This window comes from Erinaceus europaeus, chromosome 20 (genome assembly GCF_950295315.1).
Source record: "Erinaceus europaeus chromosome 20, mEriEur2.1, whole genome shotgun sequence".
Lineage (NCBI taxonomy): Eukaryota > Metazoa > Chordata > Mammalia > Eulipotyphla > Erinaceidae > Erinaceus > Erinaceus europaeus.
In genome coordinates, this window is record NC_080181.1 from 23,938,268 (window position 1) to 23,957,485 (window position 19,218).

Below are 19,218 nucleotides of genomic sequence, written 5' to 3' on the forward strand. Positions count from 1 at the left end.
TTCCTTGGTAATAAGTAAACACAACACCATTCTGACTACCTTGCCCTTGAATTTTTCTGATTCTTGACTGTACTTGTTTCCTACTTTCCTGACAACCATAACTGCTGTTCTAAATTCAAATTAATTTTTCATAGTCTTCCAGTGACAAATATAAGCATAAAAACATCTACAGATTAATTATGTCTTACCTACTCTTATCCTAGCCAGAGAGAGGCATCTGTGGTCCAACATTCAAATTTTAATCAGAAGGAAAATCAGAAATATTTAGAAAACATAAGAAACATGAGTTCATATTCTTATCAGACATGACTCATTCTAGTGAAAAATTCTGAGGCATTGATTCATAAACAAATGAAATGTACTCTTGCCAAAACACAAAATGTAATTAGTAAATAGACATATGGAAAGAATTCAAGCCTTACTATTTATCAAAGAAATATGTTGTATTTTATTAAGTCAAAAAAAAATCTTAAAAGAAAAAAGTCTGAACCAGGAGATGACTCACCTGATAGGTCACACATTTTACCATATTTGGGAACCTGAATTTGGGGTTGTCAGGCACTGAGGTACCTGGATAATCACATGCATTAGGACCCAGGTTCAAACCCCTGGTCCCCATCTGCAGGAGGGAAGTTCACAAGAGGCGAGGCAGGGCTGCAGGTGTCTCTTCTGTTTCTTTCTCTATCTCTCCCTCTCCTCTCAATTTCTGTCTCTATCTAATAATAAATAAATAGAAATATTTAAAGAATCGAGAGACAGAGAGAGAGAGAACTTGGGTTTGAGCCCACAGCCACTGAATGGAAACACCATCCAGATGGGAAACTTCACAAGATGTTAAATTGTGCCGTGGTGTCTTTCCTTCTTGCTTTAGCTCCCTCTCCCTCTCTGTCTCTTACCCTCTATCTGGTATAAGAAAAAAAGTTTTTCAAGAGTGGTGAATTTGCACAGGCATGAAGCCTCAGTGATGGTCTGGAGGAGAAGAAAGAGAGAAAAAGAAAGAAAGAAAGAAAGAAAGAAAGAAAGAAAGAAAGAAAGAAAGAAAAGAAGCTATTCACAATTATTAATATGGTAGCTTGAAATTATTAAATTCATAAAGTACAAATACTCAATAGTATCTCGTCTTCCAAGAACATTTAATGGCAGTCTTACATGTTACTGGTGTGAGTCACATTGCTTTAACTACCTGAGAAGCTGTTTGGTTAGAATCACAAAAATGTCTTGACCTTTTGACCAAATAATTATATTTCATTGTCTCTCAGAAACTATGTAGAAATGGAAAATGCACAATAATGGTCATTATATATATATATTTTCTTCTGTCTCTCTCTGTCTTCTTTTCTTTTTTTCCTTCCAAGGTTATCACTGGGGCTCAGTGTCTGTACTATGTATCCATTGCTTCTGGTAGCCACTTTTCATTTTTATTGGATAGAACAAAGAAAAATTGAAAGAGGAGGGGAAGATAGGGAGAGAGACACCTACAGACCTGCTTTATTGTTTTTGAGGCAACCCCCTGCCCATAAGTGGGGAGCCAGGGGCTCAAACCAAGATCCTCATGCAAGCCCTTGCACTTTGTACTATGTGTGCTTAACTAGGTATGCCACTGCCCAGCCCCTATTGCAGCAATATTTCTTCTCTTTGGTGCAATCATTCAATTTTTGCAGATTATTCAAACTGGTATGCTTTATATAATTTATTTACTATTTTGTTTCACACCTGAGGAATAGTAAACAATTCCTGTAGCTCCCTCAGTCAGCTCCCCTTGCTCTGTATTCCCATAGCATTTGTTTAATATATGTATGTTGTATGTGTATGTGTGATGTATGGTTCTGGGACTTGGCACATGTGAAATTCCAGCTCTTCTAGGTGATTTTTAAAAAAATTTTAATTATCCCTTGTTTATTTATTGGATATTGAGAGAGAATGGGGGTAATAGAGAGTGAGAGAGTCACCTGCAACACTGCTTCACCACTTGCAAAGCTTTCCCCCTGCAAGTGGGACTGGGGGCTCAAACCTGGATCCTTGAGCATTGTAACATGTGCACTGAACCAGGTGCCCAGCCCAGCCCCTGTAAGTGATTATTTTCATTCTTTTTTAAAAATATATATTATTTTTTTAAAGAATTAATTTTCATGAGAGAGATAGGAGGAGAGAGAGAAAGAACCAGACATCACTCTGGTACATTTGCTGCCGGGGATTGAACTTGGGACCTCACAGTTGAGAGTCCAGTGCTTTATCCACTGCGCCACCTCCTGGACCACTTAATTCTTTTTTAAAATTTTATTATTATTATTTTTGCCTCCAGGGTTATTGCTGGGGCTCGGTGCTAGCACCACTAATCCACTGCTCCTAGAAGCCATTTTTTCCCCTTTTGTTGCCCTTGTTGTATCATTGTTGTGGTTATTATTACTGCTTCTTGTTATTGTTGTTGGATAGGACAGAGAGAAATTGAGAGAGGAGGGGAAGACAGAGAGGGGGAGAGAAAGATAGACACCTGCAGACCTGCTTCACCGCCCATGAAGCGACTCCCCTGCAGGTGGGGAGCCAAGCGCTCAAACCAGGATCCTTACACTGGTCTTTGCACTTTATGCCATGTGTACTCACCCGCTGTGCTACTGCCCAACACCCTGCTTCATTCTTTTTATTTCACAGAGAATGAAAGAGAGAGACCGAGAAAGGAGAGACACTAAAGCACTGCACGACCATCCATGCCCATTTACTTCTTTACTATTCGCTCTGTTGCATTACTCAGAGCTCAGATTTTTGCTGAATGAACAAACCATACTTATACTCTTTGTTACTTTATGTCTATACTGTTAGTGACCTCACATCTGTCACCCATGAGACAATAATCTGGTCAAAACCATATCTGCTCTGGTCCCCAGCATCTGTACCACAGGAATTAATTGTATTGCAATCCTATGAAAACTGCAGAGGAAAACTCACACTACAGGAGTAATAGTGATTTTGTTAGGGCTGTGAAAATATGAATGACTTCTTCCTCTATAGCCAAGAAAAAAGTGTAATAAAATGACAATATAATTTAAAAATTGTAACTACTCAAAATTAAAAAATAACTCCACATTCTGTGCTTATTGGATGAAATAATATTATAAAAACTAAACATTGAAAGAATACTCAAAGATCAACTATTTTCAATATTTTCCCCAATGTATTTTCCCCAATGTAACTATTTTCCCCAATGTATCTAATCGGGCATCCGATTTTGACACAATTTATAATCACAGATATAATGTGATATTTTGGTTTCATGCTCCATGTCACGTCACATGAATTTTCTCAGGATGTTATATTGCTTACAAATTTACTATTAGCAACTGGATTATATTACATGAAATGGATGTACTTTTGGGGTCTTTCAAACATATTTCATGGAGTATGATTATTCACATAAGAATATAAATTCTGACTTAATTGTCTGGAAGCTGGAAAAGAAACAAGTGGAGATAGATAAATGTGTGATGTTAGACTGCATGCTTGAGAGAGGTCAGGCAGTGGTAGATCTGTTTGAGCAGACACCTTACAGTATGCAGCAGGCCACCTTTCTGCTACCTGACCACTTTGTCTCTATTGCCAATCCCCTTACCAACAGACTGAAACCACAAGTACCTATTTCTAACCTATACCAATTCCTTTACCCTATTAACAACTCAGTTACTAATGTTCCACATTTGTACACAGTTTCTACTTCCTTAGAGCACCTCTCAAGTTGTGGGACCCTGTCACTCAACAACATATCACATCTGCTTCTAAAAAAAAAACCTTCTTCACCAGGTTCAAACCCCTGATCCCACCTGCAGAAGGGAAGCTTCCCAAGTGACGAAGCAGAGCTCTAAGTGTCTCTTTTTCCCCTTCCTTCTCAATTTCTCTCTGTCTTTATCCGTAAATAATATTGTTTTAAATAATGAATGTTTGAGATAGAATTAAATGAAGTATGTTCATTTTATGAGAATCAATGTAGAATATTAGGGAAAAAAGAAAAGAAAAAAAAAAACCAAGTGATCCGGGAGGTGGTGCAGTGGACTCTCTCAAGCATGAGGTCCTGAGTTCAATCCCTGACAGCACGTGTACCAGAGTGATGTCTGGTTCACTCTTTCTCTCCTCCTATCTTTCTCATGAATCAGTAAATAAAATATATTTAAAAAAAAAAAAAAGAAAAGAAAACTAACTAAAGGGAAGGCAAGGTAACTCACCTGGGAAGGTGCTTGCTTTGCCATGTGCTCAGCCCAGTTCTACTCAGGCTGTCACCACAATGGGGGAAGCATCAGTGTAGTAGTTTCTTTTCCTTTATCCCTCCATTTCTCTCTTTCTATCGGAAATAATGGTCCAGAGTGATGAAGACCCACAACAACAGAAAAATAATAGTGAGTCGGGCTGTAGCGCAGCGGCCTAAGCGCAGGTGGTGCAAAGCACAAGGACCGGCATAAGGATCTCGGTTCGAACCCCGGCTCCCCACCTGCAGGGGAGTCGCTTCACAGGCGGTGAAGCAGGTCTGCAGGTGTCTATCTTTCTCTCCTCCTCTCTGTCTTCCCCTCCTCTCTCCATTTCTCTCTGTCCTATCCAACAACGACGACAACAACAATAACTACAACAATAAAAAAAAAAGAAAAATAATTTACATTTTTACGATAGGCAGATTTACCACCCACTGAAATAAGATCAATATTTTGAAAAACAGATGTGATAAGCTGTTGAGTGATAGGATCCCACAACTTGAGAGGGCTCTAAGGAAGCAGAAATTGTGTACAAATGTGGAACTACAGTAACTGAGGTGTTAATAGGTTAGAGCAACTGATCTAGGTTTGAAGTGGGTATTTGTGGTCTCAGTCTGTTGGTAAGAGAATTGGCAATAGAGACAGAGTGGTCAGATAGCAAAAGGGTGGCAATGGCAAAATGGGAGTCAATGCAAATTATATGAGCTGAACAAAATGATTGCTGCCTAATGCTTTTGAAATGCAAGTCTGGGCAAGATGGCCTCTGGCTTCCTTCTCAATTATTTTACAAAATGACAGTATCATGGCCCCAAGCAAGGACCTGAGTTGCAACCATCCCAGTCCATTGTCTTTAACCCCAAATTTGCCACACTGCAGCTGTCTTGCTCACCATTTTCTTACTAATCCAAAATTCTTAACATTTGTACATCACAGAGGACCCTGGTTAAAGAGGCACCACTGTGGCATTGCATGAAGTTTTTTCCAAAATATCAAGACTTTTCAAGCTTGGACCCAGGGATCTTGATCTTCTGGTTCTGCCTAACTGATCACTTTATGAGATTTGTCATGTTGTAGTTCATACTCCCCTTTTCTGTATTTGCCTCAGTCCAGGGCTGCCTTCCTCTGAATAACACTTCTCAATTCCAAGCAATTTTAGGGTCTTCTTCATATAGAGCAAAAAGATTTGCTCTAGTAAAAAATATCACAGTCACCAATGATTTTAGTCTGGGACTTAGACTAGCATCTGCATTTAAAAAGGGGTATGCAAGGGGCGCCTGGCAGTAGCACAGTGGGTTAAGCGTATATGGCGTGAAGCACAAAAACTGGCTTAAGGCTCCCTGTTCCAGCTCCAGGTTTGAGCCCACGGCTCTCCACCTGCGGGGGCGAGGGGTCGCTTCACAAGTGGTGGAGCAGGTCTGCAGGTGTCTTTCTCTCCCCCTCTGTCTTCCCCTCCCTTCTCAATTTCTCTCTGCCCTACCCAGCAACAACAACAGCAACAACAAGGGCAACAAAATTAAAAAAAAAAAATGGCCTCCAGGAGCAGTGGATTTATAGCGCAGGCACCAAGCCCCAGCGATAACCCTGGAGGCAAAAAAAAAGGGGGGGCAGGGTTTATGGTAAAAGAAGAAGCTGTTGGATTTCAGACCTGATGTTCTGAACGTGTCGGGCAGATCCATTTGTACTCTGGATGGTCTTTCTTGTTTATCTCAAGCCATACTGTCTCTTGCTACTTGAACAGTAACCCTATGTTCTTTCGTGGGCTGTTGTGTTTAAAGAATTCCATTATCTAAGACCACTACATCATTACATTCAACAATTTCTTGTAAGCTTTTCTGTGACTGCTGGATAGGCAACTAAAGACTGCCTCTGTCACTATGGAACCCCCATTACCTACACTGGGTATGGTACATAGATATGGCATTTCTTTAAGACATAAATAAACAATCAATGAGTGAAAAATCAGAACTAGAATTTTCCATATTGTTAAAACCTGTCATACAGTTGCATTATTGGGTCAGTGTTTCCCCCAAATAACAGGATAAGAGACGGAGGGGGGGAGAGAGAGAGAGACAGTCAGAGAAGGAAAGACATTACAGCACTCTTCCACCATTCATAAAACTTTACCTTTGCATGGCACTGTTTGGTGGTGGGGGTGGGGTGGGGGGGTCCATCATAGCTAGGTGTGTGCTTTACTGGGTGAGACATCCTCTAGTTCCTATAGATCAGTTTTCAGCACAATTCTCAAACCAGATTTCCTCACTGACCTGGTAAATAGTTCATCTATTAGCAAGAACTTTGGGTTTTAATAGTCTAAAGGCTAAAATGTATGCACAGTGGTCAAATGGGAATTCTGACTAGAGTCAGTTCATGCAGCTCCTTCACTAAGTAAACTTTAGTCCATCACATGAGTTTACAGCATGTGTAGAAATTTAAAGACTGTTTGGTATTTTCTGTTTCATTTCAGCAAACTCCAGAAAACAAAGAGGGATATCAGATGGCTTCATGGAGTCACTGGCGAATGGTTTGAAGAAATTCAAAGGAAAAAGTTCTGCAATGAAGCAGATGTTAGCCAAATGTTAAAACAACCACTTACATACAGGCTAAGGAGAGGAATGGCTGAAAAAAGTGAGAACAAAATTTACAACTTTTCTTTCTGGCATAGTATGTAGACAATTTGTGTTGAAAACTTTGTTTAAATTGTAAGGTGTGCCCTCTTGGGCAGGACATATACTAACACTGGGATGATGCTGAGGTTACCATAGTCTCTTTGCAAAGTTCTATGCATATGTACGAAGTATTTCATGTTCTTTAAAAAGCATAAGGTTTGGGGGCCGGGCAGGTGCAGTGAGTTAAGTGCATGTGGTGTGAAGCACAAGGACCAATGTAGAGATCCTGGTTTGAGGTGCCAGCTCCCCACCTGTAGGGAGGTCTCTTCACCAGTGATGAAGCATGTCTGCAGTTGCCTGTCTTTCTCTCCCCTTTTCTGTCTTCCCCTCCTCTCTCGATTTCTCTGTTCTATCCAACAACAACAGCAGAAATGGCAACAAAATGGGAAAAATGGCTTCCAGGAGCAGTTCATTCGTAGTGCAGGCACTGAGCCCCAGTGATAACCCTCGAGGCAAAAAAAAAAAGTTTTATAACACAACACATAATAAAAAGAGTGGAACAGAAATGTACTGTAACATTGCCTGGGTTATGTTTTAAAAATCAGGCAATTATATGTTTTGTAACATATACAGTGATATATATACAAAAGTATATATATATATATTTTTACCAGACCACTTACTCAGCTCTGGCTTATGATGGTGTAGGGGATTGAACCTGGGACTTTGGAGCCTCAGGCATGAAAGTTTTTTCTTTTCTTTTCTCTTCTTTTTCTTTTTTTCCTCTTTCTTTTTCTTTTCTTTTCTTTTCTTTTCTTTTTTTTTTTTTGGCCATCCGGGTTATGGCTGGGGCTCAGTGCCAGCACTATGAATCCACTCCTGGTGACCACTTTTTTTCTTTTCTTTTCTGCTATATTTGATAGGACAGAAAGAAACTGAGAGGGGAGGGGAGAGAAAAATGGACACCTGCAAACCTCCTTCACCACTCATGAAGCTTCTTCTCTGCAGGTGGGGCGTGGGGGCTTGAATCTGGGTCCTTGTGCATGATAATATGTGTGCTTAACCAGGTGTGCTACCTACCACCTGGCCCCTGAAAATCCTTTTACATAACCATCATGCAATCTACCCCTACCCAGTATTTTTATTGATAGAGTCACTCTGGCTGCTTTTATCTATATGCTACTAACCTATAACAGTATTTCTAAACATACATATTTATTTTTTAATTATTTTTATTTATTTGTGGGATAGAGACAACCAGAAACAGAGGGAAGGGAGTAATAGAGAAGAAGAGAGACACTTGCAGACCTGCTTCACTACTCGTGAAGCCTCCTCCCTGCAAGTGGGGACCAGGGGCTTGAACCTGGGTCCTTATGTATTGTAACATGTGCATTCATCCAGGTGCGCTACCACCCAGCCACTAAACATATATTTTGACAATGCTTTGAAACTCTCACAATAAATAGATCCATGAAAAAAATTCACAGTTCAGATTATCATATTAATTCCATATTAATTATAAATAATATTATCATGTTAATTACCATGGTGACCTTTCTTTAATTCTTAATTCCTCTAATATTTTCCATTCAGCACATCCAAAACTATTACAGTGTATGGATTTTGTATTTGTTGGTATTGCCTTGGAAGTTCTATGCTAATATTTAAACTACATGTTGTCTGTATATATAAATAATAAATACTTGTAGTACATGTATCCACATCTAAACCATATTTGAGAAAATTCATAAGCACAGAAAGAGATTATTATTATTCACCAGGAATAAGTATTTTAAGTGACTTGAATTTCTCTGACACTCTTTGATTGGAAAACTTTCATAGGATCAGTCCATCAGTAGGGTATTAAAAAAACTAATTGAAAAATTTCTAATTGATGAGATGGTTAAAAACCGCCTGAGAATTCAACTAGGTTCCTGACTCCTCATTTATGGGTTTGAATAGCCATAAGGAAAACACATTAGGAAAGAATCGTGCAATTGGTGTGAGAGAAGGGCTGTGTACAGAACTGACATCCACAGAGCTACTGAAAGATTCCCTCCTCCTCAGGAGGACTTTCTCTACTCAGTAGACCTGTCGAAGGGACAGGTCATCATGGTCATCATGTGGGGATGCTTCCTGCATTTCTAAGCTACACACAGAGAGGAAGGAAGCAAGATTGAAACCTTAGTTCTCTGACTTATATTTACCTTCAAACATTATAATGATTCAAAACTTTCATAATTTCTTCTAGATCCTGTGGAACTACAAACATCAAGATCTAAAAATATGCCTCATCAAAGAAACACAACATCCTTTTCTTCTCGGCTGAGCTTCAGGTCATCCTTTGCTTCCCTGTTCTCATTCAGAAAATCCAGAAAGGACTTAAAGCTTCAGTCATTGGGACTGAAAGGGTAAGTGAAACTCTGATCACATGACAGCTCATTAGTTATTTGATCCCAGAGGTCAGTAGCCTGTTTTGTGTTCAGGATGTTGAATGTTCTTAGAATTTAAATTCACACACGCACACGCACGCGCACACACACATACACAAAGAAAACAGGGCATAGCTTGCACAGGGACAAAGTCCTTATGGAACCACAAAACTTGACTCACCTGAAATCCAACTTCTAACCTACTGCATAGGTCCTAGGCAATGCACTTGATGAATGATGTAGTTAATGTTCACAAATTTCCTTATTGACAATTTCTCCAACTGCTCTGAGAGACAAGAGTGGTCTGTGCCTTGATTAGGAAAATACATTTATATTTACATCAAGACAGCTAACTTCTTCTTTGGGCAATATATGTGGGCCTGCAATCACCAAGAAAAATAGATTAAAATGAAACTGGATGAGAGCAAATGAGATGAGAAAACAGGTACAGAAAAACTGAATTTTAAAGCAGAAGTAAAGCATATACTGCTGCTATTAGAAATACTAAGGGTGCTCATTCTAATGTAGTTCCCCAGAATTTAAACTTCAGGTGAGAGAGGAGAAACCCTTGAAGCAATGGAGATATACTGCCAGACGGCTCCCACTTCAGAACTGTGTAAATTAGCTCATCCTGACTCATTATGCTGTGAAGTTGTTTTGCACAAAATAAGCAAGGCTTTGCCTACATGCAATTGAGCTGACGATGAAATATTTTCGGCATGTCTTCCTGGTTGAAAAGCTTCCCACCCTCTTAAGGTGTTGCCTTGGCACGTGACATGTTCTGTTGAGTGGAGTGCCGTCAGTCCACTAGGAGCTCATTACAGCACTAAGTACGAGGTGTTGGAGGTCACTCCTGCCAAAAGGCAGGCAGCAGGCTGGTGGGGTGTGTGATGAGGATCCCAGACTCAGAAAACAGAGCCCCATCCTCTCTTCTGAGGTGGATGGAAGGCTTTTTGCTTCCAGTTTTCACCTGAGGCTATTTTTGTCTTTGATGAAATGGTGAAGAGCTGAACAAAATGTAGATTTGTATGACTGTTTCTCCCAGAGTCTTGCAAGGAAATACTCTTCAGTAGGTGAGTTCCTTTTCTTTCCAAGAATGTTTTGAAATCAGAATCCTTTTCTTATCTGGGGATTTTAAATTAAGGAGTATTTCCTTGATGGAAACATTTCTTTTAAGGAAAAAAGAAATATTCCTGTCATGTGGTGTAGCTGGACCTTGTGATTTATGTCTTGGGTGATTTTCTTCAAGACAGAGTTTTATATAGCTGAGCAATCTGACATTAGTAGACCAGGAAAAGTTGAAGAACCTGTTAACTCTATGGACAAGTTGTTTCCAAGCTCATTTTGCAAGTTACTGCAAAGGAGATCAAAGAAGATAAAAGATCTATAATCTTCATTCTGAATATCATGTTTGAGGTATAAACTGAATTGAAAAGAAAATGAAAACAGAAAATTCTCTTTAGCAACTATGCTTTTTATAGACCCAAATGACTTACAGTTCTTTTAGCCAGATGCCAGATGAGCCAAACATTAACACACATACACATATATATACACACACACATACATCATGGTATGTGGAAATGAAACAATCCTATAACTAAATGTATATATACATATATATGCTTGTATGTAGTAGATTTCAAAGTGTGACATCTTATATAAGCTTGTCATCTTTAAGTACTTTTCAACAAATAAGAGGAGATAAATAATTCTTCATCATGCTGGCACATAATATACTGAGGACACTTTTTTTACTCCTAAGAAGTTCTAGGGAGTCAGGCGGTAGCATAGTGGGTTAAGCACAGGTGGTGCCAAGTGCAAGGACCAGCGTAAGGATCAGCGTAAGGATCAGTGTAAGGATCCCGGTTTGAGCCCCCAGCTCCCCACCTGCAAGGGAGTCGCTTCACAAGTGGTGAAGCAGGTCTGCAGGTGTCTATCTTTCTCTCCCCCTCTCTGTCTTCCCCTCCTCTCTCCATTTCTCTCTGTCCTATCTAACAACATCAACAACAACAATAATAATAACTACAACAGTGGGGCTAGATAGCATAGTGGTTATGCAAAGAGACTGTCATGCCTGAGGCTCTGAAGTCCCAGGTTCAATCCCCCGCACCACCGTAAGCCAGAGCTGAGCAGTGCTTTGGTGTTTCTCTGTGTCTTTTTCTCTCTGCATCTCTCTCAAAAATAAATAAAATACTACTACTACTAATAGTAATAATAACTACAACAATAAAATAATAAGGACAACAAAAGGGAAAATAAATTTTAAAAAAGAAGTTCTAGAGGATAAAGTATAAAATACATCTTTTTATTCTTAAATATAAGGGCAATATAAATACTTGAATATAAGTTCTAAATGTGTAGTTATTGGTAGGGACTTCTTTAAAAAAAAAAGATCATTACACTATGGTAATAATAAAAAGTATAAGTCAAACATTTCAAGGGACTCTTTACTCCTAAGTAGAACTGAAATTTCTGTAGCAGTTGTGATCTGAAATACAAAATCAGCTCGAGATGCAGACTGTGATTCAGCGCTCTTCCCTGCTGCGAGTGCATCAGGAGGAACTGACAAAGGACTTGGGCTGAGCACAGTCACAGAACCAGTTGCAGTCAGGTTTCTACTTGCCAAAGCCATCAAGGCTTGACTGTGTCATGCTCTGTGCTTTGGACAAGTCAGCAAAGCAATTTAGAGGCCCTTTAGTCAATCACAGAAGGAGCACCAAGCCCTCTAAGCAAAAGACACACATATGTTCATCCTTAAACGTGAGTATCAGAGATGTTTCCTTCTTTTAAACTCAGTTTAAATAAGAAATAACACTGGGAAATGGATAACTCTCTCCAAAAAGAAAAAAGTGATCCTCATCATTTTACTAGCTGTACTGTCCATTAGATAAAAGCCCTATTTTAGAAAAGCCGTAAAAGTATATTGGTATGTTGAAGCTTTGATGTCCTACTACAAGTGGATATAAAGCCACGTGAACATCATGACTTCATGAATTAATATAAAATTTTTGCCATTGAGGCTAGAGATGCCTTATTTGATAGAGTTCACACTTTATCATATATGAGAACACAGGGTTGACCTCCCAGAAACCTAGGAGCCCCTGCGTGAGGAAAATACATGAGTGGTAGGGAACTGCTATGGTGTCTCTCTTCCCCTCTCTCTCTCTCTCTGTCTCCCTTTATGTCTCTCTCTCCCCCCTCTGTCTCTCACCCTCTATCTAAAAATTATTTTTCCATTAATGCTTCAAACTAAATAATAGTAGTAATAATAACTATCATTATTATTATTTTGCCACCAGGTTTATTGCTGAGTCTCAGTACATGAATGCTTCTACCATGCCCAGTAGCCATTTTATTGATAGGTAATAAGAAACACAGAGAGGGAGACAGAGAGCATGGTTAGTTGCACTCATGAGGCTCCCCACCACCCCATTGGGCTTGAACCTAATCCTTGTGCATGGTAATGTACGTACTCTACTGGGTCCACCATACTATCATACTTGTTTTAATCCCACTTGATTTTAATGATGGAACTGTACCCGCTGTGACCACACATTGACCTCAGGAGAGAAGAAAAATACTTTCCACTCATGTTTTAATTTACCACCAGCCAAAGAATCTTCTTTTAAAAAGCATACATATACCATATGATTTTCCCACAGTTTCCTGTAGGTCATAATTCCTTGTGTCTTTCTGAGGTATATACTGCCTGTGACAGGTGGTGTCCAATCCTCACCACCAAATTTTAGTAATTCCTTCCTTCATCTCACAAATTCCTCTTACTTTACTCATCAAGTACCCAGTAGTGTATGTCATATGTCAGTCCTCCTGGATGCTAAGTATCATCTATAGTTGTTCCTTACTTATTGCAAACTCCCAGTTCACATGTAATGCCTTCTTCACCATGACTAGGTTGTATGTATACCACTCTCTGTCTCATGCTCCAACTTACCCACAATGGAGTCAACCCCTCAAGGGGACACTTATCCCCTTTTCCACACACAATCTCAGAGCTGTGTGGCCATGCCCCTCCAGTTCATTGTGGTGATTGTAGGGATGGAGATATCCCTTCTACTCTTTGCTTTGTAGTAATCCAAAGAAGTAAGGAGAAGTGAAAAGTACAAGGAAACCAGTTCAGAAGGCTCACTTATAGCCTGTACAATTAATTTCAAGATCACTTCTTTAATTTGAGAACCATCACAGTGACATATAGTGAGTATTTATCACACAGTTAATATGAAAGTGAAGCTGCCACCCTTGAGAGTGTGTGCATGCCTCACTCTAGTGTGATATTTTCCCCTAGAGATGTAAAGGGCTTTGGTGGATCCACCCAGCTACTCTTAAGACATGCCCCAATTTGTCTGATCCACCACAGGGTGTACACAGCTTCAACAGTCCAACTGCAACTAGGTTTACATAAGCCAAAAGGTCGAATGTCATTTTGGAAAGTTTAAAGGGCAAGTTGTCTTTTTATTTCCTGAACTCTGCTCCCTTTCTCTCTCTCTCTCTCAGTTTTTAAATTATCTTTATTTATTGGATAAAGACAGCCAGAAGTCGAGAGGGAGAGGGGAGAGGCTAGAGTCTTGCCCGTGCATGGTGTTGCCCCGGCGTGTTGGAATCCTCGGAGAGCAGCCGCTGGCCTTATTCGCTGGCTGTGACCCCATGGCCGAGCTGGTCACCAGGCCAGGGACAGGCGGGCGGGCTCGCCGGGGCTGATGTCCAGAGAGGTAGCTGGGCGGGTTGTGAAGGGCACCCTTCCAGCCGCCCAGGCTACTTCAGGAAGGTCGGCATGCACCATTACCATCTGAAGAGGAACCAGAGCTTCTGCCCAACTGTCAGCCTGGATAAGCTGTGGACCCTGGTCAGCCTGGTCAGTGAGCAGACGCAGGTCAACGCCACCAAGAACACAGCCAGGGCCGCCCCCATCATCGACGTGGTGCGGTCAGGCTACTACAAAGTCCTGGGGAAGGGCAAGCTCAGGAAGCAGCCTGTCATCGTGAAGGCCAAATTCTTCACTAGAAGAGCTGAGGAGAAGATCAAAGGTGTTGGCGGAGCCTGTGTTCTGGTGGCTTAAAACCATGTGGGAAGGTTCATTAAACACCATGAATGTGAAAGAAAAAAAAAGAAAGAAAGAAAGAAAAGAAAAGGAGAGATACAGAGAGATACTTGCAACACTTACTTCACCACTTGCAAAGCTTTTTCCCAGCTCAAATTCAGGTCACGTGCATTGTTAACATGTGCACTCAACCAAGTGCACCACCAACGTCCCTCCCCCTTTCTGTCTTTCACCCCAGATGTCCTGTTAGGCTTTATTTCCTCTACCTCTACGAGTGCCTAGGCTTCAGTTGGAATATACAGCTACCTAAGCCACCTGATTAAAGGAGAAGTCAGAAGGAGCAAGTTCCTTCTTTGGAAATGCTCCTTCAGTGATCCCAGATGGAGTACCACAGATAAACAGGGATGTGATGATAAGAGGGAGAAGCAAGACCAGGATAATGGCTCACAGTTGATCTAGTCAATCTTTATTTGAACCTCATCAGCAATTTAAAATGATGACAGATCATTAGATCTCAATATTAAGATGCTGATTCAGGAGGTCTGAGGGAACACACAAGGGAGATTTGTTTATTTGTTCTAATTCTCCAGGATCTGTGATGCTCATCCAGGTTTGAGAACCACTGTGGCTTATCTTACCACAGATGCTATGGTGACGGCTGTGAGATTTCCTGGAATGGGTGCTAACAGCCAGTGATAGCTTCCCTTTCCTTTATCTAGCCAGCTTTCTTCCATGTCCTATCCTAGATCAAATCCTGTGTTTAGTTCTAGAGATAAAATCATAAAAATAAATCAAAGTCTATGCCTGGAGGACTTTATAACCTAGAAGAGAACACCAGATTTCAGTGTATGGTTGGGCCTGAGGTGCGCTAGAAAACTCTAGCCAGTGAAGGGAGGGGGTGCTCCCATTACCCTCATCATGAATTCATATGTCTACTGTGGCACTTTCCCATCAGATGACAAAAGGGGGTTTTGAAGGGAAATTCACGCAGGGTTACTATCCAGCCTGGCTGCAATCTGGGTGATAGCCATTTCCACCGATGGTTATGGTATAATATGGTGAGAGTATGGTGGATGCATGGTATTCCCACCGTGAACACAGAGCAGAATCCCTGAACTCACATGAGTATCCAGAAGGCTTGCTTCCTTGAAGAAGGGAGTGAATTTCTGAAAGACAGAAAGGACTGAACTGAGCAATTAAGAGTCTATAGGCTGCAGCAGGCAGAAATAATGACAAAGCAAAGGGAAAAGAAGGAACTGATCTAGGTCACTGCACTTAACTCGAACATTATAAAGTGAAACTACTAAGAAAAAGGCTACGGGTGGTCCGGGAGGTGCAGTGGATAAAGCACTTGACTCCCAAGCGTAAGGTCCTAAGTTCAAGCCGTGGCAGCACATGTACCAGAGTGATGTCTGGTTCTTTCTTTCTCTCTCTCTCTCTCTCTTCCTATCTTTCTCAAAAATAAATAAATAAAATCTTAAAAAAAAAAAAAAAAAGGCCATGGATGAGGCTGGCAGAGGGAAGAAGGGCCTCATACATGCAGTGCTTAGGCCCTTATACTTGATTTATTTTTATTTTATTTTATTTTTTTGCCTCCAGGGTTATTGCTGGGGCTCAGTGTCTGCACCATGAATCCACTGCTCCTGGAGGCCATCCCCCCCTTTTGTAGCCCTTGCTGTTGTAGCCTTATTGTGGTTATTATTGTTGTTGTTGATGTCGTTCGTGGTTGGCTAGGACAGAGAGAAATGGAGAGAGGAGGGGAAGACGGGGAGAGAAAGACAGACACCCGCAGACCTGCTTCACCGCCTGTGAAGTGACTCCCCTGCAGGTGGGGAGCTGGGGGCTGGAACCGGGATCCTTATGCCGGTCTTTGCGCTTTGCGCCACGTGCGCTTAACCTGCTGCGCTACCGACCAACCCCCTTATTATTTTTATATATATTTATTTATTTTTCCTTTTGTTGCCCTTGCTGTTTTTCATTGTTGTTGTAGTAGTTATTATTGTTGTTATTGATGTCATCGTTGTGAGATAGGACAGAGAGAAATGGAGAGAGGAAGGGAAGACAGGGAGAAAGAAAGACACTTGCAGACCTGCTTCACCGCCTGTGCAGGTGGGGAGCCTGAGGCTCCAACCAGGATCCTTACGCTGGTACTTGCACTTTGTGCCAAGTGCTCTAAACCCGCTGGGCTACCACCAGACTCCCTTGAATTTTTTTTTACAGTGTTGTGAGCCATTAATCACTTCCTGACAGTACCATTATATGCAAATATATATATGCACACACAGAGATGAAATTGCTCACAACCCAGTGAACTGAACAAGTATGAGTATTTTGGTGTTTTTCATGCATGTGTGTTTTCACCATTGATAGCTTTTCAATGAAGAAATAACAAAATCAGATATTCCTTTCGGAAAGATCACTTTAGCTCAGTGGTTCTCAACCAAGTGCAGCTGTTCCCCTGACATTTGGTGGTGTCTGCAGGTGCTTCACACCTGAAGGGAGTGCAACTGGCATCTACGGGGTAGAGACTAGAGGTATTGCTGAGCGTCCTGTAGTGCGCATTGCAGACCATCTCGTAGAAGAAGTACCGTCAGTGCTGAGACTGAGAAACTATTTTGGCTATTGTAGAAAGAGTAGCCGTGAGAGACCTGGTATGAGAGAGGAGAATGCTTCACTCTGATTTAGGGAGCCAGGCAGATTATAGTGAAGGATACAGGAGGATTAGCAAAAGTAATGAAGATAATCAGGAACACAACTGAGCTGGAGAGATAGTTCACTAAGTAGGGAGCATGCCTAGTCATGTGTGAGGCCCACTTTTGAACCCCGCCCGGCACCACATGAGAGGTGTTATTGCACTAGAGGAAGCTCTGGTGCAGTGATGTCTCTCTTTTCCTCTGTCTCTTTCTCTATCTAGATAAAAGAGTGGCCAAAGTAGTGAAATCATGCATGCATGAGATCATAATACACACATGACAGAGAGAGAGAGAGAACACATCTGATAGAACATATTCTTTGCATGTGTGAGGCCTTAGATATGATCCCTAGCACTAAAAGGAAAATAAAAGAACATGTTCTCATTTATCCAGGAAACACTGCTTCAGGAATGCCACGTACAGCACTATGCACACAACATGCAGTCTTTGGCTTCACAGGCTTTAGTCTTGTGAGGGCAACAAAAAAGGAGATAAACACAGAGCTGTGCTAAGATGCAGATGCTCTACCATCTTACCATCTCAACCTCATCCATGCTCTAGGGACATGGGTGAAGTTGGGTATCTTTTTTTTTTTTTTATTTCTTTATTGGGGGATTGATGTTTCACAGTTGACAGTAAATACAATAGTTTGTACATGCATAACATTCCCCAGTTTTCCATATAACAATACAACCCCCACTAGGTCTTCTGTCATCCTTCTTTGACCTGTATTCTCTCCACCCACCCACCCACCCCAGAGTCTTTTACTTTGGTGCAATATGCCAATTCCAGTTGAGGTTCTACTTGTGTTTTCTCTTCTGATCTTGTTTTTCAACTTCTGCCTGAGAGTGAGATCATCCCATATTCATTCTTCTGTTTCTGACTTATTTCACTTAACATTTTCCCTTAACATGAATTTTTCAAGCTCCATCCAAGATCAGCTGAAAACAGTAAAGTCACCGTTTTTGATAGCTGAGTAGTATTCCATTGTGTATATATACTAGTTACTTGCTCAGCCACTCATCTGTTGTTGGACACCTGGGTTGCTTCCAGGTTTTGGCTCTTACAAATTGTGCTGCCAAGAACATATGTGTACACAGACCTTTTTGGATGGGTGTGTTGGGTTCCTTAGGATCTATCCCCAGGAGAGGAATTACAGGATCATAGGGTAGGTCCATTTCTAGCCTTCTGAGAGTTCTCCAGACTGTTCTCCACAGAAGTTGGACCAATTAACATTCCCACCAGCAGTGCAGGAGGGTTCCTTTGACCCCACAGAGGTTGGGTATCTTAAATTAAGCCTCTTCTCTGTATAGGTCATCCAGAGAAAGTTGCATTTGTAGTGATTCTTCAATGACTGCATAGCTCTATAGGCAAAGAAGTGGTAGAAAAATATTTCGGGTAAAGGAGCAATACATGCAGAGGCACAGCCGTGATGCATATTCCCTATAGGAACAGAAATATAGGGAAGTGAGAGAGGAGGTGGGAAAGTGCACGGGGACTGGATCATGTAGGATTTAATATGTGCAGAGAATTTAGACTTTCACCTGAGAGAGAGGGGAAACTTTAGAAGGTTAAGCAGGGAAGTAGCATGATTCCATTTATACTGATCCCTGGTGAAGGTGTTGGGGGTGAACTGTATTGGTACAAAACAGAGAGAGAGAGAGAGAGAGAGAGAGAGAGAGAATTAAGGATCTACAGTAATAATGAAGGCAAGAGATAAATGTCATTTTAAAATAATAAGTAACCTGGACCAACATGACGGCTCACTTGGACAGTGTCTTGCTTTGCTCTGTCATGCTCACGATCCACGTTCAAGTTCAGCTGTCACCACACTGAAGGAAACTTCAGTGCTGTGGTATCTTTCTCTGTGTTCCTGTATTTCTGTCTTAAAAAGTTGGCCTAGAGCAATAAATCCCCAGTGATGACAAAACAAACAAAAACAATAATAAGTGACTTGTGCCTGGGGAGGTAGCTCAGCAGGTAGAGCCACTTAAAAGCATGAGGTTGAGGGGGTCGGGTGGTGGCGCAGTGGGTTAAGCGCACGTGGCGCAATGCGCAGGGACCGGCGTAAGGATCCCGGTTCGAGCCCCCGGCTCCCCACCTGCAGGGGAGTCGCTTCACAGGCGGTGAAGCAGGTCTGCAGGTGTCTATCTTTCTCTCCTCCTCTCTCTCTGTCTTCCCCTCCTCTCTCCATTT

The 19,218-nt window shown here is 41.3% G+C and overlaps 2 protein-coding genes and 1 non-coding gene across 9 annotated transcripts in view; all 3 read left to right on the forward strand.

Annotated features, from left to right (window-relative positions):
• Positions 1–19,218, forward strand: part of EXPH5 (exophilin 5) — an 87,413-nt gene that overhangs the window by 38,770 nt on the left and 29,425 nt on the right. For 3 of the 7 annotated variants that reach the window (XM_060180123.1, XM_060180124.1, XM_060180125.1), the window contains exons 2-3: positions 6,697–6,857; positions 9,090–9,249. In XM_060180123.1, coding sequence (XP_060036106.1) covers positions 6,697–6,857; positions 9,090–9,249 — 321 coding nt within the window. Of the gene's footprint in view, positions 1–6,696; positions 6,858–9,089; positions 9,250–10,102; positions 10,344–19,218 lie in introns of those variants that run through there. The other 4 variants (XM_060180128.1, XM_060180127.1, XM_060180129.1 and 1 more) reach the window with 2 other exon arrangements.
• On the forward strand, positions 13,231–17,877 carry LOC132532436 (large ribosomal subunit protein uL15-like). The gene is made up of 2 exons (XM_060179770.1): positions 13,231–13,323; positions 13,853–17,877. The coding sequence occupies exons 1-2, from the start codon at positions 13,231–13,233 to the stop codon at positions 14,345–14,347; spliced, it is 588 nt and encodes a 195-aa protein (XP_060035753.1). The 3' UTR covers positions 14,348–17,877.
• Positions 13,842–13,968, forward strand: LOC103128733 (small nucleolar RNA SNORA3/SNORA45 family). Its single transcript, XR_009546934.1, has one exon. It is a non-coding gene; the product is annotated as a small nucleolar RNA SNORA3/SNORA45 family (small nucleolar RNA).